General features: G+C 42.0%; 1 protein-coding gene across 2 annotated transcripts in view; it reads right to left on the reverse strand.

The window, feature by feature from the left end:
* Nucleotides 1–20,646, reverse strand: part of LOC137334814 (V-type proton ATPase subunit S1-like) — a 48,089-nt gene extending 27,443 nt beyond the window's left edge. The window contains exons 1-4 of one of the 2 annotated variants that reach the window (XM_067999809.1): nucleotides 20,305–20,378; nucleotides 9,182–9,375; nucleotides 2,994–3,120; nucleotides 2,829–2,897 (exon numbers count right to left, since the gene is read on the reverse strand). In XM_067999809.1, the coding sequence (XP_067855910.1) occupies nucleotides 2,829–2,897; nucleotides 2,994–3,120; nucleotides 9,182–9,213 (228 nt within the window). In that variant the 5' untranslated portion in view covers nucleotides 9,214–9,375; nucleotides 20,305–20,378. Of the gene's footprint in view, nucleotides 1–2,828; nucleotides 2,898–2,993; nucleotides 3,121–9,181; nucleotides 9,376–20,304 lie in introns of both variants that reach the window. The other variant, XM_067999808.1, reaches the window with a different exon arrangement.
* Nucleotides 20,647–23,533: the final 2,887 nt, after the last annotated feature.

The following is a 23,533-nucleotide window of genomic DNA, read 5'->3' on the forward strand; positions in this document are numbered from 1 at the left end:
CAGAATTAAGGGTTAAAAAAGGAAAAATGTATAAATATGTTGCTGATATTTCCACAGCTTACAATCTACTTTTAAATAGCGTCACACTCCACGTATTAAAACATTCATTTTAATAAGACTTTGGTACAGAAAAGAAGCAAAAAATGATGGAAGGTCATAACAATGCAGTGATTGAACGGTATTTATTGTCACATCGTCAACATGAAGCCTTTACTCTGCTGCCTTCAATAATAGAACAAAAATATAGTTGTGAGTATGGTCACAATCTGATGCGTTTTAAATCATTTATTACAGGCATCCACAGTGTCCATACCTGGGGGAGCACCTCCTTTTCATCTAAAATGTTTAGCAATTGTTTCCCTAATTTCTTGCATGTTCAGAATGTAAATTATAGCCTTCAGCTTTGGACAGAAAATATACAGCATTACACACATGAACATCATTAGTTCTAATGGTTGTGAATTAATGAGTATATTATACCAACAGCAATTAAGTGTAAAGTACAAATCAGAATGTTATTTCCCATCTTTCAATAGGTAAAACTGGACAAGTATCTTTGAAGAAAAACAAATGATGGGTTACAACTGCTAGGATAACAGGAAGGTGGACTATGGTCTTTTCTGGTCTTGAGATTTTCTATTTTTCCATATTTCCTATGAAGGCTCAGCTTTGGGATTGATAGGTTATTTTGCTGTATTGGGATTGATAGGTTATTTTGCTGCACAAATGGAATAAATAAGTCAAATTACCAAATTAATACAGCAAGTTCCAACATAATCTAAATTAATTAAAAGCTGTGCTGACAGTGCAATCGGGTTTTCAGCCTTTGCAGTTTTTTTTCATTATATTTTTGTTATTTCCGGTGCATTGTGATTACTTTTTCCCATTACCACAATTGAATTTGTGTTTCATGAACACAATGGTAGTGAAATTGCTGCCAGCTCTGATTTTGAATGATCATCACTACATTTTTTTAAATACCAGAAGAAAAGTTTTCTTCCTAAAAAAGGAAATTGTAACTCTTCGTTTCCCCTTCATAACGAGTCAGTCATTTTGAGCTGAAGAAGGGACCTAGTCTGTAGATCAATCCTAATAAAAGCTCTCAGGTTAATTCTATTAAGGATGAACAATTGAAAACCCTTTCAGTAGTATTAATGTTTCTTTGATTTTCCCCTAGTTTGCCATATGCCACAAGGAGCTCAGTTTTAATTGACATATTGCCATTTTGTGATATTTTGCAAGTTTTTTTCTTTTCTCCACATATAAAAAGGCCACCCTAAAGTGAAGACTTCAGTCACACCTCATCACAAAACAGAACTTGACCTAAGGAAAGGTGTCCCCAGTTACCCGTGTTGTCATTGTCAAGAATTGTCCTTTTGACATAGAAGCTGCTTTAATGGTTTGTGATAGGTTAGACAGTTAACTGATACAACATTCAGCAGTTTATGAATAATCTCTTCAGTCACTTATAGCTTATGTTTAAACATAGATTAATTGTGATAAGTCAATAATCTTATTTTGCGTTGCCAATGACATTTGGTTTATCAGTGACTTGAACCCTGTAATCAGGTCACAGCAACATACAATCACTCTTATTGTCTGTTATCATTTAAAAGCTGAGTTGATGGCAGTAGTTTTATTCTGGATTTGGGTAAGTTCTTTGGGAGTCATCATAGACATTAGTTTGGGTCTGATGTATTTGAGGCATGCTAACAAGAATGAATAACTGCAACATAATCAGCTGTCACTTTTCAGTAAATTAGATGTGCAGTGTTTACTTGTTAGCATGTATACAGAATAGTCCAAATCTCAGTTGTTTGGAATTAAATTCACTCATTTTTGTTTAAAAATGCACCTATTTCAATATGTTTTACTCTTAAAAAATAAAGGCAGTTCCAGTGCCTTTTGAAATCAGTCTCACTCTTACTGATGAAAAATCTCACTCCTAACTTTCCCCGATGTTGAGTGCATATACAGGAAGGAACAGTGAACAGTTCCCCAAATCCACAGTTACACACATTAGCCTACGTATACAGGATACTGGCCTGCAGGAAGTCGGTGTATGCCGCACTTTTAGACCTTACTGGTATCTAACTAGCATTTTTAAAAAAAGAGAACAGAGTGGCAGAATGGCTGAGGCTCTTGTAATTGTAGTTCTGAGCAGGCCAGGCGTCAGTCTTGGCTCAGTGGTAGCACTCTTGCTTCTGAGTCAGCAAATTATTGGTTTAAGGCCCATTCCACAGACTTGAGCACATAATCCAGGCCGACACATCAGTGCACTACTCCCCTGTCGTAGGTGCGGTCTTTTAGAATGAGACGTTAAACCGAGACCTCATCTGCCCTCTCAGGTGGACGTAAAAGATCCCATGGCACTATTCAAAGAAGAGCAAGGGAGTTCTTCTGGTGTCCTGGCCAATATTTCTCCCTCAACCAACATAATTAAAACAGATTATCTGCTCATTTATCACATTGCTGTTTGTTGGTCCTTACTGTGCACAAATTGGTCGCTGCTTTTCCTACATTACAACAGTGACTATGCTTCAAAAGTATTTAATTAGCTGTGAAGTGTTTTGGGGTGCCCTGATGTCATGAAAGGTGCTATATATAAATGCAATTTCTTTCTATTTTTATATTCTGTTGAATTGTAGTCATGCCTTATTGGGATTTAATGAAGTTTCTTAGAAGGACAGAAAATGGCTTTTTCTTCTTAATCTAAATAGTTGTAGTTACCAGTGTGGAATCAGATGTAGGAAATGCTATCATGGACCCCATTTATACTATTTAATATTCATGTATAGTAGGATACTGCATGACATAACTATATTTACCTGGATATTGCAAAATGTCTCATTGCCTCCATAATCAGAACCATAGCGTGTGAAGTCTTCGACACTAAGCTGTGGAACAAATGGAAAGGTCAAGGAGTACACATCACAAATCATTTAACAAAGACTGTGTCATGTACTTTGATGATAGAAATAAACATTACTAACCTCATTCTGAAGAAAGAGAACAACAATCTGGGAACCTTGGTTAAAAATTGGTTTCAGGAATGTATGGAGTTCATGATTTTTAATGATATGACCTTCGTATGTTGCACTTCTCAGATTCCATAAAGAGCTGAAAGTGAATCACAACACATTTCAAAGGGGTTTTGTGTAAGTATTCTCATGCAGATGCTATAAAGAGTGCACTGAACATATGAATATTATTGAATACACAGAAAGGGGATTCATTTGCACACTTTACTTGGCTATGACCAGAAAGATGAATTAGCTCTTTTTTTTACTCTAACTATAAAATCAAATATATGTACAAAATAATGTCAAACCCCCTTGTACATCAACATTTTAAGTTCATTGTAAAATTTTCTTGAGTATGTTGGAGTACCAGATGTTGTGATTTGACTTGAAAAAGGCAGCCCATACTGTCTTGAATTGTGATTGATTCCTTGACAAGGTTAGTTTTGCCTGCAATACAATGGTGCCAAAGTTCTACTATGGCCTCAGTATTTCTCCTTATTTTTAATACACAAGGGCAGTGGTCTAGCCTTTGACCCTCAATGCCTTTTAGTTGGTTTAACTGTTAAAACCCCAACAAATGCATTTTTTTAGTTGGTGCTTATGTTAAAACCACTGATAAAACATCGTGTGCACCTGTTTCTCAAAGCCACCCTGGCCTGCCTATACATTTGCATTATCTCCTTGTGGCTACTTTTGCCTGCCCTATCATGTTGTCAGAAACATTGGGGGGAATATTTACCCCCCTCCCCTTCCACGACAGGTGGGAGAGGTTTGGGAGAGGGGGGATAAATCGGCAAATTAGCAAAACCTTACCCCAACCTGACACAAACGGGCCTACTTCTGTTTTAACCCCGGCAGGTTTGAGGGCGTCCGAGTAACCTGCTCTGGAGAGGCGGGTCCATCATTATAATATGTTATTGAGGCTCCGTTCCTGATATTTTGACAGTGATTTAAATTTAACAGCTGCAGGCCGGGTTTCCCAAGGCCTTGAAAACTCAGCAGCTAAAAGGAGGCAGGAGCTGCCAGATCCAGCAGGTAAGTGCTTTTACAGCACTGCTCTTGGGCCAGTAGGAGCAGGAGTGCTTCCCCACGGCCCCCTAAGCTAATCTTCTGCCGCGATTGGACGACCCCCCCCCAACCACAAACCTGCGCTATTTCCCTGTCCCCCCTTCCTCCCAATTGACAGCCCGACTCACCCACCAACCCACGATCTCTCCCGGTCCCCCGTCCCTCCCAATTGCCAGACCAACCCTCTACCTCCCCATCAACCCACAACGTTTCCCGGTCACCAGGCACCATCCCCAACGATCCTTGGCTGCGGCCTTCTAACATTGGCTTTCCCGCCCTGCAGTCCGCCAGCCCAAATGTGGGGCGAGAAATGGAGTTAAAAAATGATATTGAGATCCTGCCATTAAATTGTCTCCCTATAAATATCAGGGCCATTGTTTGCCTTGCGGAGTCTCCGTGCAAAGGGTTGGTTTGGGGCCTCTAGATTTTGCAAGGCAATGAGACTAAATTTTTCAAAAGCAAAATACTGCGGATGCTGGAAATCTGAAATAAAAACAGAAAATGCTGGAGAAGCTCAGCAAGTGAGGCAGCATCTGTGAAGAAAGAAACAGAGTTAATGTTTCAGGTCGAAGACCTTTCGTCAGAACTGGAAGATGTTAAAGAGTTAAAGTTTTTAAGCAAATACAGAGCCAGGGAAAGGGAGGGGAGAGGAGGAAAGAACAAAAAGGAAGGTCTGCGATAGGGTAAAGGGCACGAGAGATTAAATGACAGAAGGGATGATGGTGCAAGACAAGGAGGGTGGTAATGGGACAGGTTAAGAAACAAAAGATTGATGGCTGTAGCAGAATCATTACTATCATTTGCTGTCCGAAAAAATGGGAGTAGTAGTTATGATCTGAAGTTATTGAAATCAATGTTGAGTCCGGAAGGTTGTAAAGTGCCTAAACGAGGAATGAGGTGCTGTTCCTCAAGCTTATGTTGAGCTTCATTGGAACGGTGTAAGAGGCCGAAGACAGAGAGGTCAGAGTGGGAGTGGGACGGGGAATTAAAATGGCAAGCGACCGTCAGGTCAGGGTCACGCTTGCGGACAGAGCAGAGGTGTTCAGGAAAGCGATCACCCAACACCCAATCTGCATTTGGTCTCCCCAGTATAAAGGAGACCACATTGTGAGCAGTGAATACAGTATACTAAGTTGAAAGAAGTACAAGTAAATTGCTGTTTCACCTGGAAGGTGTGTTTGGGGCCCTGGATGGTGGGAAGGGAGGAGGTGAAAGGGCAGGTGTTGCATCTCCTGCACTCGTCTGGGAAGGTGCCGTGGGGAGGAGAGCGGGTGTTTGGGGTTGATGGAAGAGAGGACCACGGTGTCGCGGAGGGAGCGGTCACTTCGGAATGCTGAAAGAGGAGGAGAGTGGAAGATGTGTTTGGTGGTGGGATCACGCTGGAGGTGGCGAAAATGGCGGAGGATGATACATTGAATGTGGAGGCTGTTGGGGTGGAAGGTGAGGACGAGGGGGACCCTAATGTAGTTCTGAGAGGGAAGGGAGGGGGTGAGGGCAGAAGTGCGAGAAATGGGATGGACACGGTCGGGGGCCCTGTCAACTACAGTGGAGGGGAATCCTCGGTTGAGGAAAAAGGAAGACATATTGGAAGCACTAGTGTGGAAGGTGGCATCGTTAGAACAGATGCGACAGAGATGGAGAAACTGGGAGAAGGGAATAGACTCCTTACAGGAAATGGGGTGGGAGGAACTGTAAGTGAGTAGGACTGGAACAAGGACTGCTCCACGTATCCCACAAAAAGGCAGGCACAGCTGGGGTCCATATGGGTCCACCCACCCTTCCTCCCACCCCACTTTTATTTTTTTTCATTCATGGGATGTGGGCGTTGCTGGCAAGGCCGGCATTTATTGCCCGTCCCTAATTGCCCTTGAGAAGGTGGTGGTGAGCCACCTTCTTGAACTGCTGCAATCCGTGTGGTGAAGGTTCTTCCACAGTGCTGTTAGGGAATTCCGGGATTTTGACCCAGAAGAAGGAACAGCGATATATTTCCAAGTCAGGATGTTGTGTGACTTGGAGGGGAATGTGCAGGTGGTGTTGTTCCCATGTGCCTGTTGCTCTTGTCCTTCTAGGTGGTAGAGGTCGCGGGTTTGGGAGGTGCTGTAGAAGAAGCCTTGGCAAGTTGCTGCAGTGCATCCTGTGGATGGTACACACTGCAGCCACTGTGTGCCAGTGATGAAGGGAGTGAATGTTTAAGGTGGTGGATGGGGTGCCAATCAAGCAGGTTGCTTTGTCCTGAATGGAGTTGAGCTTCTTGAGTGTTGTTGAAGCTGCACTCATCCAGGCAAATGACTTGCGTCTTATAGATGGTAAAAAGGCTTTGGAGAGTCAGGAGGTGAGTCACTCGCCGCAGAATACACAGCCTCTGACCTGCTCTTGTAGCCACAGTATTTATGTGGTTGGTGCAGTTTAGTTTCTGGTCCTGTAAAGACTCTATTCCCTTCTCCCAGTTTCTCTGTCTCTGTTGCATCTGTTCTGGCGATGCCACCTTCCGCACCAGTGCTTCCGACATGTCTTCCTTTTTCCTCAACTGAGGATTCCCCTCCACTGTAGTTGACAGGGCCCTCGACCGTGTCCATCCTACTTCCCGCGTTTCTGCCCTCACCCCCTCCCTTCCCTCCCAGAACCATGGTAAGATCCCCTTGTCCTCATCTCACACCCCACCAGCCTCCACATTCAACATATCATCCTTCGTCATTTCCGCCACCTCCAGTGCGATCCCACCACCAAACACGTCTTCCCCTCCCCTCCCCTTTCAGCATTCCGAAGGGACCGCTGCCCCCGCGACACCCTGATCCACTCTTCCATCAGCCCCAACACCAGCTCTCCTCCCCACGGCACCTTCCCGTGTGAGCGCAGGAGATGCAACACCTGCCCCTTCACCTCCCCCCTTCCCACCGTCCAGGGCCCCAATCACTCCTTCCAGGTGAAACAGTGGTTTACTTGTACTCCTTTCAATTTAGTATACTGTATCCGCTGCCCAAAATGTGGTCTCCTCTATACTGGGGAGACCAAATGCAGATTGGGTGATCGGTTTCCTGAACACCTCCAATCTGTCCACAAACGTAATTCTGACCTGCCAGTCGCTTGCCATTTTAATTCCCCATCCTAAACCCACTCTGACCTCTCTGTCCTCGGCCTCTTACAGTGTTCCAATGAAGTTCAATGTAAGTTCGAGGAACAGCACCTCATCTTTCATTTAGGCACTTTACAACCTTCCGGACTCAACATTGATTTCAATAACAATTTGGATGGATTATTCCCATTAAGAATGGTAGCACAATGTGTAGCTGGCAACTTCTGCCAAAAAGCAAAATACTGCAGACGCTGGAAATCTGAAACAAAAGGAGAAAATGCTAAAAACAGGCAGCATCTGTAAAGAAAGGAAAATGTTCTTTTCTCAATTCCAACTGTCTCCTTATCTCATTAACCTCCTCTCCCATGCCCCCCTCCATTCTCACCTCCAACAACAAGTGTGAGGACCTTATGGACTTCCTATCACTAAGATGAAACCACCCGTTCAGTTGCCTCTGCTGCTTGCCCCCCATTATCCTTGCCCACCAAGCCAAACCTCTCGCCAGGCTTTCCTTAAACACATCCCTGTTTAATTTCTCTTCCATTTCCTCCCATGCCTTCTCCGAGCTCTTCTTGTCCTTGAGACCCACATCCAGCTCCCTTGACCCCAATTCCAAATAAACTGCTGACCATCCAACTTCCCTTCCTGTCCCACAAGCTACCCTCTTCTCAGGTATTGTCCTTTTCTCCCTCAAAACAGCCATCATCACCCCCTCTCCTCAAAATATCCAATCTCGACCCCTCTGGGCTTGCAAAATAACACCCCATGTCCACCTCCCTTTCCTCTCCAAAGTCCTTGAATATGTTTCACCTCCCAAATCTGTGTCCATCTCTCCATGTTTGAATCTCTCCAAGGATGTTTCCGCCCCACACATAGCACCAAATTGGCCCTAACCATAGCCACAAATGAGATTCCCTGGGATTGTGAAGTGATATATTATCACTTCTTGTTCTCTCTGCAGCCATTGACAAGGTCGACCACACAGTCCTCCTCCAATGTCTTTCCTCCGTTGTTCAGCTCAGTGAAACTGCCCTCACTTGATTCTGCTCTTAGCTATCAGATTGTAGCCTGAGCAATAGATTCTCTTCTATCCTTGTTGCCGTCATCTCCACAGGTCCCCAAAAACAATCCTTGGCCCCTTTGCTTCCTCATCTACATGCTGTCCCTTGGTGACATCAGCTGCAGATATGGGGCACTCTTGGCACCAATTCCATCCTCCTCCCTGGCCACTGTCTCAGGCTGAACCAGACTGTTTGCAATCTCAGCATTCTATTCAACCCCAAGCTGAGCTTCAGAGCTCATATCATCTCCATCCTAAAGACCGCCTACTTCCATCTCCCAATATTGCCTACCTCCACCCTTCTGCCACTGAAACCCTTATCCATGACTTTTTCACCTCCAGACTCGACTATTCCAATGTTCTCTTGGATGGCCTCTCATTGTCCACCATCTGTAAACGTCAGCTCATCCAAAACTCTGCTTTTCGTATCCTTGGTGCGGAAGTCATGCTCGCCCATCACCTCTGTCCTCTCTGACCTATAAAGGCTCCTTGTCTGCCGACGCCGTGTATTTAAAATTCTTACCCTTCTCATGGCCTTACCCTTTCATATCTCCATAACCTCCTCCAACCTCACAAATTTCCCCCCAAATAATCCGTTCCTCTGAATTTAGCCTCCTGTGCATCCCCCACCCTTCCCCCACCACTGACAGCTGTGCCTTCAGCTGCATAGACCCCACACTCTGGAATTCTCTCCCTAAACCCCTCTGCCTCTCCACTAACCTCTCCTCCTTTAAGACCCACCTTAAAACCCACCTCTTTGATCAAGCAATTGATCACCTCTCCTAACATTTCCTTCTTTGGCTTGGTGACCATTTTTTTGATTAAGTCTCTGTGAAGCGCTTTGGGACATTTTTCAACATTAAAGGTGCTATTTGATAGATGTAAGCTGTTGTTGGTAGCGAAAGGTGTTAATTTATCCTTTAATTTTCAACATTTATGTGCATTCATTCAATTTACCTCATGTCACTTGGAAATAGTTGTGAATGCATTTTAACATCTGGCTAGGTTGAGAGTTTATTTCTTCGTAGATGTACTTTTCTGTGGAGGAGGCAAAATGATTATCCTGTTGAGGACTTTGTTCATTTGGACGCTTCTATTTCTGAGAACAGGTGGGAGTATGTACTGGTATTTGGGTTAGGTAAGCAGAATATCTGTAAAAGGAGATTAGGGAAGTGTTTGTGCATGTAGTTTTAACTTGTTACAGAATTGGTCCTGCAAAGGATCTTTCTTCCATTAAATTCAAATATTTTGTTTACAGTTATCAAAACTTAAACTTGGACATTTCAAGCGAAGATGTAACACAAAGCTTGGAAGTTTAGTATTTTGAGAAGTGCTGCAACAATTGAAGACTGTGCTGGCACTTTGGAAGCTTGATGTAAGATGACACTTACCATTTACATTATGTTCAATTCCAGTATACCAACAGGTGCCCTCTTGAGGTTAAATAGTATCATTAACCTTATAAACATTGCACTCCAAAGTAATTCATTCTGTGAAGCACTCTGAGACATTTCAGCGATATGATAAACTGTGATATTTTATTCCTATCCATTTTTTCCTATCTCTAAAAATCAAACCATTTGCAAATGCGGGTGAATTTCACACAAATCTCAGTTCTACGAAGTATTTCGCAGCATATGCCAACTTTGATAAATGAATAAATACACTGCTGCAGCAACACGCTGAAGAAAATGGTGGAACATTGCAATTCCAGTGAAGAAATTAACGGCCCGGAATGTCCTTGGAACTGCTGCTCCTCTGCCATCGTAACTTCGCTGGAAGTACGTTGGAGACCTCGTTTTATGCACGTAAACAGGGTGAAGTTATGGCGGCAGAGCAAAAGCAGCTCCAAGTAAACTCCGGACCAGCGTCTCTTTAAATATTTACTTTGGTTTATGGTACAGATCAACAATTTTTATGTGTTTTTAGGATTTTTCTTTCAGTTTTAATTTGAGGAATAAACATTGGAAAGTTAGACAGGGCTTTTAAAAATAGTAAACAGGTAAACATTGGGGAGAAACATTGATTGGGAGGGCCTAAAACAAGGAGAAACACAGGCAGAAACATTTTAGCAACAAAGTAATTGCTGAAGAGAAATAGAGTGAAAGTGTCAGAGACAACATGAGGAAAAGGGAGGGAGCAGTTGCCTTCCTAATCTAGTCAATACTCCATCCATTCCTCTAATATTCCTCTAATCCAATCTGGCCAATTACCGCCCATCAGTTCCTCTCAATCATCAGCAAAGTGATGGAAGGTGTCGTCAACAGTGCTATCAAGCGGCACTTACTCACCAATAACCTGCTCACCGATGCTCAGTTTGGGTTCCGCCAGGACCACTCGGCTCCAGAACTCATTACAGCTTTCATCCAAACATGGACAAAAGAGCTAAATTCCAGAGGTGAGGTGAGAGTGACTGCCCTTGACATCAAGGCAGCATTTGACCGAGTGTGGCACCAAGGAGCCCTAGTAAAATTGAAGTCAATGGGAATCAGGGGGAAAACTCTCCAGTGGCTGGAGTCATACCCAGCACAAAGGAAGATGGTAGTGGTTGTTGGAGGCCAATCATTTCAGCCCCAGGACATTGCTGCAGGAGTTCCTCAGGGCAGTGTCCTAGGCCCAACCATCTTCAGCTGCTTCATCAATGATCTTCCCTCCATCATAAGGTCAGAAATGGGAATGTTCGCTGATGATTGCACAGTGTTCAGTTCCATTCGCAACCCCTCAAATAATGAAGCAGTCCGAGCCCGCATGCAGCAAGACCTGGACAACATCCAGGCTTGGGCTCATAAGTGGCAAGTAATATTCGTGCCAGGCAATGACCATCTCCAACAAGAGAGAGTCTAACCACCTCCCCTTGACATTCAACGGCATTACCATCGCCGAATCCCTCACCATCAACATCCTGGAGGTCACCATTGACCAGAAACTTAACTGGACCAGCCATATAAATACTGTGGCTACAAGAGCAGGTCAGAGGCTGGGTATTCTGCGGCGAGTGACTCACCTCCTGACTCCCCAAAGCCTTTCCACCATCTACAAGGTACAAGTCAGGAGTGTGATGGAGTACTCTACACTTGCCTGGATGAGTGCAGCTCCAACAACACTCAAGAAGCTCGACACCATCCAGGACAAAGCAGTCCACTTGATTGGCACCCCATCCACCACCCTAAACATTCACTCCCTTCACCACCGGCGCACTGTGGCTGCAGTGTGTACCATCCACAGGATGCACTGCAGCTACTCGCCAAGGCTTCTTCGACAGCACCTCCCAAACCCGCGACCTCTACCACCTAGAAGGACAAGGGCAGCAGGCACATGGGAACAACACCACCTGCACGTTCCCCTCCAAGTCACACACCATCCCCACTTGGAAATATATCGCCGTTCCTTCATCATCGCTGGGTTAAAATCCTGGAACTCCCTTCCTAACAGCACTGTGGGAGAACCTTCACCACACGGACTGCAGCGGTTCAAGAAGGCAACTCACCACCACCTTCTCAAGGGCAATTAGGGATGCGCAATAAATGCTGGCCTCGCCAGCGTAGCCCACATCCCATGAACGAATAAAAAATAATTACATGCCTTACCACCTTATATACTTAGATATATTTTTGTATCAAGTCATACAGCTGTGCATATGAAGGTCATGGCAAACTTTCCATATGTTCCTCATGCACTGGTTCCTGGGCAGGTTTTAGGGCAGTAAAAGAAGTTACAATACACATTTACCACCTGTTACAAGTTACTCAACTGGCTGCGCTGAAACAACCACACTGAACAGGAAAGAATCTTCCTTTAACTGGATACAGACTTGTTTACAATTCAAACAGGACTCCAGCCTAAAAAGCACTGTTGGTATGTTCTCCTGTTTACCTTGAGACAAAGTCTACATAGATGATAAATCGGCTGCTTACTTTTGGAGAGCTTGGATGAATATATTGCATTCCATCAGTTTGTTCAAGAATCATGGCTTACAATACTGAATTCACAGGTTTGATTACTTTAGACTGCATTGTGCTTCCTGTGTAGTCTATCCCTAATTTTCAATGTCGCTAACCAACAAAAGCCTTTATAAGAATCAGTCAACAGTATGTTTTACAAAGAACCAGAGGAATTGAACCAGTTATGGGTCATTAACTGGCAATTATTTAGAAAAGAAAGGTGACCTGCATTGTATTTCAAAAAACAATTTTAGAATCTATTACTGATTGTTTCAAATTAGTTAATGAAGGTATTATAATTAAGTTGTTACAATAAGACAGAGGGCCCAATTTTCAAAAGCTTTACCATCAACAACAATGGCAACATTCCTCAGAAAAGGAAATTGGAAACAATAAGCTGGTCTCCTAACAGTGCACCTGTTAACTGGCAGATTAAGAGCTAGGAGAGCAGACATACAAGATCCCACATAGTGGTATTTGAAAATTTCAAAGTCTTAGCATGTGCCGCTTAACACAATAGGTAGCACACGGCTCCAGACTGTGGGACTCTCAAAGGTCAGCTAGTCTCGAAGGTCAGCTATCCACAGCCAGTGTATCTGAATTATCCAGGAATATCACAGTGAAGTCACCTTCTACAATATAATGGCATCTATACAGAAAGAAGAAAGACTTGCATTTATATAGCGCCTTTCACGATCTCAGGATGTCCCAAAACGCATACAGGGAAGCAATTAGGGGAGAGGAAATAAGTATCCTGTTTATTTTACTTTTAAAAGGTGGGGGGAAACCATGAGAAAAGGCACGATTTAGTAAAGGTCAGTGTGGGGGAGGGAGAAAGAGTACTTTCAAGGAAAGGTGTTCTTTCTATCTAGGTAAGTTAAAAAGAAAATAAATTTTTAAAAGACCCCGGTGGAGACGTTTAAAACATTTACGCCCTTTCATGGACACCTATCATTTAAGTCTCCAGACACAGCAAAGGTTCCATTTTATTGAATAGCACTATCAGTTAGCAGTTCTTTTAATAAGCAACAATGATAGTCATTCTTCTCAGCCCTAGAGGCTGACTGGGAGGGTAAATCAGAATCAGCAGCTACTGGGATGTGCCCAACCAATACTGAATTTTTGCAATGCTGATAGCTCCATTTTCGGCACCCAATCCCAGGCGGGATGTTAGTCTATGTAATAAGAGCAGATTATCACTGGACACACTGCTTAAGTCAATGAGGTGACTTTCAAATTATTTTCAAATTCAACACAGTAGGTCTGAACTCTTTCAGCAATGTTCCATTTAATCTGTAAATAAATTCATTACAGGTGTGATACCATAAGTTTATGGGTGAACAACAGAATCAGCTGAAATTTGTCAGGACAGTATTTCAGTGAGAAGTGTGTATAATTATGAATAGAGAATTGGAGTTTGGGATATTGGCTGAATGACGATCAAGGAATTGCCGACCAACTGCAAAATGCAGTTTGACCTTAGAAAATGTCCATTTTGTCAAAATACTGTTGATAATCAATTACCATATCAATGATGCCTTACGCAGCAATTTGTTGCTCTGAACAATGTACAATTTAAATTCCTATTGGATGGCTTTTTAAAATTTAAATTTACTACTGCCATAAAAATGACCGAAACAAAGTTGCTACTTGCTGACTTCACTCAGTTCAGTTTAAACTGGCAGCAAACAAAGTTCCAGAAACATTCAAGACCATATCACATCAATCACAACAGTGCAGGCTTCTATTTAAAGCCACATTGCTAAATCCACCTGAAAAAGGCAGAAATCAAAAGTGCAAATTAAGCTGAAAATGTGAGACAAAGACTGAGAGGGTAACAAAAGTACACTGTTCATATTGTATAAATAGAAGATATATTAGAAATCAGCTGGTACATATTAGTTTGATTCAGTTGGTAGCACTTTTGCCTCCGAGTCAGAAGGTTTGGGTTTAACACACACTCCAGGACTTGAACATATAAACAAGGCTGACATTCCACTGAATCATAGAATGCTACAATGCAGAAACAGGCCATTCGGCCCATCAGATACATTGTTAGAGGTGCTGTCTGTTGTGGTTCGGGCTTTCTCCCAACAGATTTGTCTTGAGTTCACAGCAAAAAAGCAGTTTCTGTAAGCAGACTGAAACTCCTATGAACCAAAACCTGCTCCCTTACACATGGTATGTCTGAGATAACAGATATGCTCAGGATTAACGCAGAGAAAATGTTTCCACTTGTGGGGAAATCCAAAACTAGAAGTCATAAGTATAAGATAGTCACTAATGAATCCAATAGGGAATTCAGGAGAAACTTCTTTACCCAACGAGTGGTAAGAATGTGGAACATGCTACCACAAGGAGTAGTTGAGGCGAATAGCATAGATGCATTTAAGGAGAAGCTAGATAAACATGAGGGAGAAAGGAATAGAAGAGTAAGCTGACAGGGTTAGATGAAGCAGGGAGGGAGGAGGCTCATGTGGAGCATAAACACTGGCATAGACCAGTTGGGCCTATTTCTGTGCTGTATACCCTAGCTACAGGTGTGGTGCCAGAGGACTGGAGGACTGCTAACATTGTACTGTTGTTAAAAAAGGGAGAAAGAGATAAACCGAGTAATTATAGGCCAATCAGTTTAACCTCGGTGGTGGGCATATTATTGGAATCGATTCTGAGGCACAGCATAAATCGTCATTTAGAAAGGCGGGGGTTAATCAAGGACAGTCAGCATGGATTTGTTAAGGGAAGGTGGTGTCTGACTAACTTGATTGAATTTTTTGAGCAGGTAACAAGGAGGGTCAATAAGGGTAACATGTTTGGTGTAGTGTACATAGATTTTAGCAAGGCTTTTGACAAGGTCCCACATGGTAGACTGGTCAAAAAAGTAAAAGCACATGGGATCCAAGGGAACATGGCTAATTGGATCCAAAATTGTCTCAGTGGCAGGAAGCAAAAGGTAATGGTTGACGGGTTTTTTTGCGACTGGAAGGCTGTTTCCAGTGGGGTCCCGCAAGGCTCAGTGCGAGGTCCCTTGCTTATGTGGTATATATTAATGATTTGGACTTCAATGTGGGGGGCTTGATCAAGGAGTTTGCAGATGATACAAAAATTGGCCGTGTGGTTGATAGTGAGGAGGAAAGCTGTAGACTACAGGAAGATATCAATGGACTGGTCAGGTGGGCAGAAAAGTGGCAAATGTAATTCAATCCAGGGAAGTGTGAGGTAATGCATTTGGGGAAGGCAAACAAGACAAGGGAATACACAATAAATAGGAGAATACTGAAAGGTGTAGAGGAACACAGGGACCTTGGAGTGCATGTCACAGATCCTCAAAGGTAGCAGGTCAGGTAGATCAGGTGGTCAAAAAGGCTTACAGGATACTTTCCTTTATTAGCTGAGGCATAAAATATAAGAGCAGGGAGGTTATTCTAGAACCGTATAAAACATTGGTTAGGCCACAACTTGAGTACTGCGTACAGTTCTGGTCACCACATTACAGGAAAGATGTGATTGCACTAGAGAGGGTACAGGGGAGGTTTATGAGGATGTTGCCAGGGCTGGTGAATTTTAGCTGTGAAAAAAAGATTGGATAGGCTGGGGTTGTTTTCTTTGGAACAAAGGAGGCTGAGGGGTGATTTAATTGAGGTATGTAAAATTATGACAGGACTAGATAGAGTGGATAGGGAGGACCTATTTCCCTTAGCAGAGGGGTCAGTGCCCAGGGGGCATAGATTTAAAGTAATTGGTAGAAGGATTGGGGGGGAGCTGAGGAGAAATTTTTTCACGCAGAGGGTGGTGGGAGTCTGGAACTCACTGCCTGAAAGGGTGGCAGAGGCAGAAACCCTCAACTCATTTAAAAAGTACTTGGATGAGCACTTGAAGTGCCCTAACCTACAGGGCTACGGACCAAGTGCTGGAAAGTGGGATTAAGCTGGATAGCTCTTTTTCAGCTGGCACGGACACGATGGGCTGAATGGCCTCCTTCTGTGCCATAACATTCTATGATTCCATGATTCTATGAAACTCAATGTAACTATGACCATTTTATTATGATATTAGCTACTGAAGATTACAGTGTATTCCTACTATATTCCACTTGCATTTTTCAAACAATGGAGATATGCAACACTGTCAGACCAAAGTGTGGACTAAAACTAATTGTCAGATCTATTTAGAAATGGAATGCAAATGGCATTAAGACACAGTGAGTTAATAAAAAACAATAAAGATAGAATCAGTCCACAGGTGTTAAAAATATATTTTTCAGTGTGTAATTCCTACACAGCTTGATAAGCAACAGAACTTTTGGATGAAATCATCTTCTGGAGACTTTCATGATATGAATCATAGAATCATAGAAATTTATGGCACAGAAGGAGGCCATTCGGCCCATTGTGCTTGTGCCGGTCAAAAAAGAGCTATCCAATCTAATCCCACTTTCCAGCTCTTGGTCCGTAGCCTTGTAGGTTGTGGCACTTCAAGTGCATATCCAAGTACTTTTCAAATGCATTGAGGGTTTCTGCCTCTACCACCCTTTCAGGCAGTGAGTTCCAGACCCCCACCACACACTAGGTGAAAAAAATTCTCCTCAACTCCCCTCTAATAAAGGCTGACAAATCCCCAGGGCCTGATAATCTACATCCCAGAGTACTAAAGGAAGTGGCCCTGGAAATATTGGATGCATTGGTGATCATCTTCCAAAATTCTACAGACTCTGGAACAGTTCCTACAGATTGGAGGGTGGTAAATGTAACCCCACTATTTAAAAAAGGAGGGAGAGAAATAACAGGGAATTACAAACCAGTTAGCCAAACATCAGTAGTGGGGAAAATGCTAGAGTCTATTATAAAAGATGTGATAACAAAACACTTGGAAGGCATTTACGGGATTGGACAAAGTCAGCATGGGTTTATGAAAGGGAAATCATGCTTAACAAATCTACTGGAGTTTTTTGAGGAGGTAACTAGTAGAATAGATAGGGGAGAACTAGTGGATGTGGTGTACCTGGATTTTCAGAAGGCTTTTGATAAGGTCCCACACAAGAGGTTAGTGTGCAAAATTAAAGCACATGGGATTGGGGGGAATATACCGGCATGGATTGAGAATTGGTCGACAGACAGGAAACAGAGAGTAGGAATAAACAGGTCTTTTTCTGGGTGGCAGGCAGTGACTAGTGGGGTACCGCAGGGATCAGTGCTTGGGCCCCAGCTATTCACAATATATGTCAATGATTTGGATGAGGGAACTAAATGTAACATTTCCAAGTTTGCAGACGACACAAAGCGGGGGTGGAATGTGAGCTGTGAGGAGGATGCAAAGAGGCTCCAATGTGATTTAGACAAGTTGGGTGAGTAGGCAAGAACATGGCAGATGCAGTATAACGTGGATAAATGTGAGGTTATCCACTTTGGATGTAAAAACAGAAAGATAGATTATTATCTAAATGGTGATAGATTGGGAAAAGGGGAGGTGCAATGAGACCTGGGTGTCCTTGTACACCAGTCGCTGAAAGCGAGCATTCAGGTGCAGCAAGCAGTTAGGAAGGCAAATGGTATGTTGGCCTTCATTGCAAGAGGATTTGAGTACAGGAGCAGGGATGTCTTACTGCAGTTATACAGGGCCTTGGTGAGACCACATCTGGAGTATTGTGTGCAGATTTGGTCTCCTTATCCGAGGAAGGATGTCCTTGATATGGAGGGAGTGCAACAAAGGTTTACCAGGCTGATTCCTGGGATGGCAGGACTGATGTATGAGGAGAGATTGGGTCGACTAGACCTATATTCACTCGAGTTTAGAAGATTGAGAGGTGATCTCATCGAAACATATAAAATTCTAACAGGACTAGACAGATTAGATGCAGGGAGGATGTTCCCGATAGCTGGGGAGTCCAGAAGCAGGGGTCACAGTTTCAGGATACGGGGTATGCCATTTAGAACAGAGATGAGGAGAAATTTCTTCATTCAGAGGGTGGTGAACCTGTGGAATTCTCCACCACAGAAGGCAGTGGAGGCCAAGTCATTAGATATATTCAAGAAGGAGATAGATATATTTCTTAATACTAAAGGGATCAAGGGATATGGGGGAAAAGCGGGAACAGGGTACTAAGTTAGATGATCAGCCATGATCATTTTGAATGCCGGAGCAGGCCTGAAGGGCCAAATGGCCTACTCTTGCTCCTATTTTCTATGTTTCTATGTTTCTAATACTTCTACCAATTACTTTAAATCTATGCCCCCTGGTTATTGACCTCCCTGCTAAGGGAAATACGTCCTTCCTATCCACTCTATCTGGGCCCCTTATAATTTTATACACCTCAATTAAGTCTCCCCTCAGCCTCCTTTGTTCCAAAGAAAACAATCCCAGCCTATCCAATCTTTCCTTATAGCTGGTTTTTCCAGTAATTCTCCAGTCCTGGCAACATCCTTGTAAATCTTCTCTGTACTCTCTCTAGTGCAATCTCTTCTTTCCTGTGATGTGGTGACCAGAACTGTACGCAATACCCTAGCTGTGGCCTAACTAGTGTTTTATACAGTTCTAGCATAACCTTCCTGCTCTTATATTCTATGCCTCGGCTAATAAAGGAAAGTATCCTGTATGCCTTCTTAACCACCTTATCTACCTGTCCTGCTGCCTTCAGGGATCTGTGGACATGAACTCCAAGGTCCCTCTGTTCCTCTACACTTCTCAATGTCTTACCATTTATTGTGTAATATGAAGTTGTATGTGGATGATGCAAATTTAATGGAGTTCAAATTTCCACACTGAACTAAGGCTGAGTAAGCACAGCTGCATTGTTATGCAAAGGGAAACCTTTCAAATTACAGCCGTACCATTCAGTACCACAGTCATGATGAGAGCACAACTTGTGGGGAAATCCAACCAGGACAGGCATCTCCAATTGCCACAGTTTGATTGAGCTACATGAGTTACATGAATTGATCAGAAGTAATGAGCTTCATTCAGAGAGATCACTGGCTAAAGTTAACTCACATTTACTCTGTCTTTCTAAAATCATATAAATATATCAGACGGTCCTTCAGATCAGATATTAAACCAAAATCCCATCTGCTGGTTCAGGTGTATGTTAAAGATCCCATTGTATTATTCAAATAAGAGCAGGAAATCTTTTCAATGTCAAGGCCAAATTCCGCCCTCAACCAATAGCAAAAAAGATCACGAGTCATTAACTCATTAATGTTTGTGGGTCCTTGCTGTGCACAGTATGGATGCCACATTCACATGCATAACAACTGTGACATACACTGTACATGAAGTGCTTTGGGGTGTTCCAAGAGTTGTGATAATTTGTGGTATGTGATTTTTCTTTTTCTAAATAAAAAATAAACAATAATAACTCACTAATGATTTATGATGACCACACCAAACCATCACTATTCCAATATCCTGCATAATCAGAATTTCTTAACTGTGATAAACCTTGCAGTGGACTCCCATCTATGTGTTCAATGCTGATTTTAGATTTCTAGTTACGCACCCTTGACATTGACGCATGTTGGCCCACTCACTGTGCACCAGACAATACTATACAAATACATAAGGTAATTTGGCAATGTACTATTAACTGAAGCAGACTCGTAAAAGGAAATACTGAACAGGATTGTAATTAAAAAGCTGAAAAATACTACCTAGAAGGTTTATCTTCTCTTTCAGTTTTAACAGTCACAAAACGAATACATAATCGCCAGAAAGTTCAAACATCTGGCCATATACAGTTCAAATGTTAAATAAAATGTTACATAGTAATTTTCTGCCCGTTTATTCTTTGTATTGATTGATTTAGGTTAAATGTGATGTAGAAAATAAAAGCAACCAAATTAATATAGAAATATACGATGAGACAGGAAGAAATTTTTAACGGCAACATTTTGAAGTTGGTGTTTGGATTTTCCTGAAGAAAATTAGCTCACATTTACACAATCGTGATAATAGCTAATTTGGAATTTCTTTCCTACTCACCAAGAGAAATTTACTTTTTAACTTAAAACTCACCTCCTCTGACATTATTTTACAGCAGAATGCTGGCCCACGGTAGGCTGCCGTGAATAGAAAGAACTTACAACCTGGTAATTTTCCAGGCTGAAAAACACCTTTGTTTTCATGAGATTTTGGTCTCAAACTCACCTGAAGGTCGACCACATGAGTACGGGGACATGATCCACAGCGAAAGTACCCTGAAAAAAGCTGGCTAAAGTACAGCGAAGCAGCAAATGCAAACAGCAACGATCTCGACCCATGGCACTTTCAGAGGGACTCGTCTCCGTTTAAATGCCACTGAAAATAAAAATGCACATATTTTTTTAAAATGGAACTCCGCTGGTCAGATCTGTGATGTCCAGAGCCAACCAGGCTCGTCTGGTATCTTCTTGTTTAGGAAGAAAGCACTGATCAAGTGGGTGTGCAGGAAAAGAAAATGTAATTGAAGGGCATTTTGAAAAAAAATAAAAATAATTTAACCCTTACTAATGTGTCATGGAGCATTGACAAAAACGAGGGTGTGAGTGAATTTGCAATCAGTAATGAGAACACAAACTGCTTAACTCTTTAATCACCAAGACCAGCTTCAAAAATATGCACCCTTCCCTTTTGTGCTCAATTTCTAAACTGATTTTCTGGAATCTTTCAAGGGAGAATGCTATAAAGGGAAATTAGAGAGTTGCACGGAGCCATAACAAATGTATAATATTTTCAAAATAAACTAAAATAAAAAATTTGGGGGTGAAGATTTCCTCAGTGCGCTATATGTAATTAAATCATAAATCTGTACTTCGCAAATGGTTCATGATTTTGTTACGCTTGGCGTACAGAAGAAATCTGCTGCTCGTGACATTTCTGATTTTGGTGCAGAAATACTTACATTGTCCTCGAAGTGATTCATTTATATAATTGCTCCAAAGTAATTGATTGGAAAAAAGCTAATTTTGAGGGGATGAGAATGGAACTAGGGAAGGTAAACTGGCAAAAAAACTGACGAAGAGATAGAACAGCAGTGGGAAATATTTAAAACGGTGATCAATAGAATTCAGGAGAAATATATTCCTCTAAAAAACAAGAACAAGATAGCCAACAATGAAACACTACGGATGAATAAAGAGGATAAGGGTAAAATTGAAACTAAAGAAAAAGGAATTCTCTAATACATAGACAATAAAGGAGAGGAAGACAAAAGGGAATAGGAAATGGGAAGAAGTCAAAAAACAATTAGGAAAGCAAAGAGGAACTATGAAATTAAATTATCAAGGAATATAAACAGAAATAGTAAAGTATTCTACAGACACATAAATAACGAAAGAAAAATCAAGATAGGGATAGAGCCCCTCAGGGATGCAAAAGATAAACTCACAGGTAATGACAGCGAAATGGCAGAAATATTGAATAGTTACTTTGCATCAGTATTTACCATGCTTACCAAGATGAGCACGACATTAGAAGGAGACTAAAAAGATATAAAGACATTAAAGATACAAAGGGGGGAGATAATTGATAAATTAATCAGACTTAGAGAGGATAAAACCCTGGTCCAGATGGATTGCATCCATGCATATTAAAAGAAGTTTGGGAAGAGTTAGCGGAGGCATTATTACATATTTATAAAAAATCATCAGCAAAGGGAGTAGTGCCAGAGGACTGGCAGACAACTAATGCTATTCCTATATTTGAATGGGAAGATAGAACAAGTCCAGGGAACTATAGACCAGTTAGCTTAACGTTGGTGGTAGGAAAGATAATGGAATCCTTACTCAAAGATTATTAGAAAAACATCTAGAAACCGAAAATATAATAAAGAGTGGTCAGCATGGATTTTAAAAGGGAAAGTCGTGATTGACCAACCTTATTGAATTCTTTGAATAAGTTACAGAAAGAGTAGACGAGGTAATGCAGTAGATGTAATCTGGATTTTCAAAAGGCCTTCTTAGTAGACTCATGACTAAGGTCAGAGCATGTGGAATTGGGACAGATAGCAGAATGGATAGCAAGCTGGATACAAAACAGAAAACAGAGAGTAGGGATTGAGGGGAGCTTCTCAGACTGGCAAAAGGTGGGAAGTGGTGTTCCACAGGGATCGGTGCTGGGACCACTGTTGTTCACAATTTACATTACTAAATAAGACTCAGGAATTGGAAGTACAATTTCAAAATTTGTGGACGACACCAAATTGGGGGGTGTAGTTAATACAAAGGAACAATGCGACAAAATACAAGAAGACATTATAAAGTTGCAGAATGGGCGTGTAACTGGCAAATTAATTTCAATATAGATAAATGTGAGGTGGTGCATTTTGGTAGGAGGAACAAGGAGGCCACATAGTGCTTGGATAATAAGAGTCTAAATCGGGTAGAGGTGCAAAGGAATCTTGGTGTACAGATACACAAATCACTAAAAGTAGCGATGCAGATTAATAAGGCCATAAAAAAGGCATACGGGGCACTGGGGTTCATTTCTAGAGGGATAGAATTGAAAAGCAGAGAGGTTGTGTTAAACTTGTATAGAATCTTGGTTAGACCACACTTGGAGTACTCTGCACAGTCTGGCCTCCATATTATAAAAAGGATGAAGAGGCATTGGAGAAAGTGCAAAAAGATTCACAAGGATAATTCCAGAACTGAGAGGATATACTTACCAAGAAAGGTTGAACAGGCTGGGACTCTTTTCTCTCGAAAAAAGACCGAGGGGTGACCTGATTGAGGTCTTTAAGATAATGAAAGGGTTTGATAGAGTAGACATAGAGAAAATGTTTCCACTTGTGGGGGAGTCTAAAACTAGAGGTCATAAATATAAGAATATCACCAATAAATCCAATAGGGAATTCAGAGAAATTTCTTTACCCAGAGTGGTAAGAATATGGAATGTGCTATCACAAGGAATAGTTGAGGCGAATAGCATAGATAATATAAAGGGAAGCTAGATAAGCACATGAGAGAGAAAGGAATAGAAGGATATGTTGATAGGGTTAGAAGAGGGGTGGGAGGAGGCTCATGTGGAGTATAAATGCCGTCATAGACCACTTAGGCCGAATGTAAAACGATGTAATCCTCGTAGCCATAAGAAATATGCAAAAATGATGGACATGATAATTCCATCATTTTCTCATCATCCGAGAGAAAAGAGTCCCAGCCTGTTCAACCTTTCCTGGTAAGTATATTCTCTCAGCTGGTCTTTGAGTCTACCCTATACAGTCATATTAGCATCATGATTCCAACACCGCCCACCCACTAGCAGTCATGTAATCTCCTCGGCCAATATCGGGAGAAAAGAAATCTGGGAAATTCCTTTCCGACCCCCTAAGATGATCAAAACTATGACCATGATTAATATTACTCAGTACCTCACCTACCTTTTGCATACTGTGATT

This window comes from Heptranchias perlo, chromosome 18 (assembly GCF_035084215.1).
Source record: "Heptranchias perlo isolate sHepPer1 chromosome 18, sHepPer1.hap1, whole genome shotgun sequence".
Lineage (NCBI taxonomy): Eukaryota > Metazoa > Chordata > Chondrichthyes > Hexanchiformes > Hexanchidae > Heptranchias > Heptranchias perlo.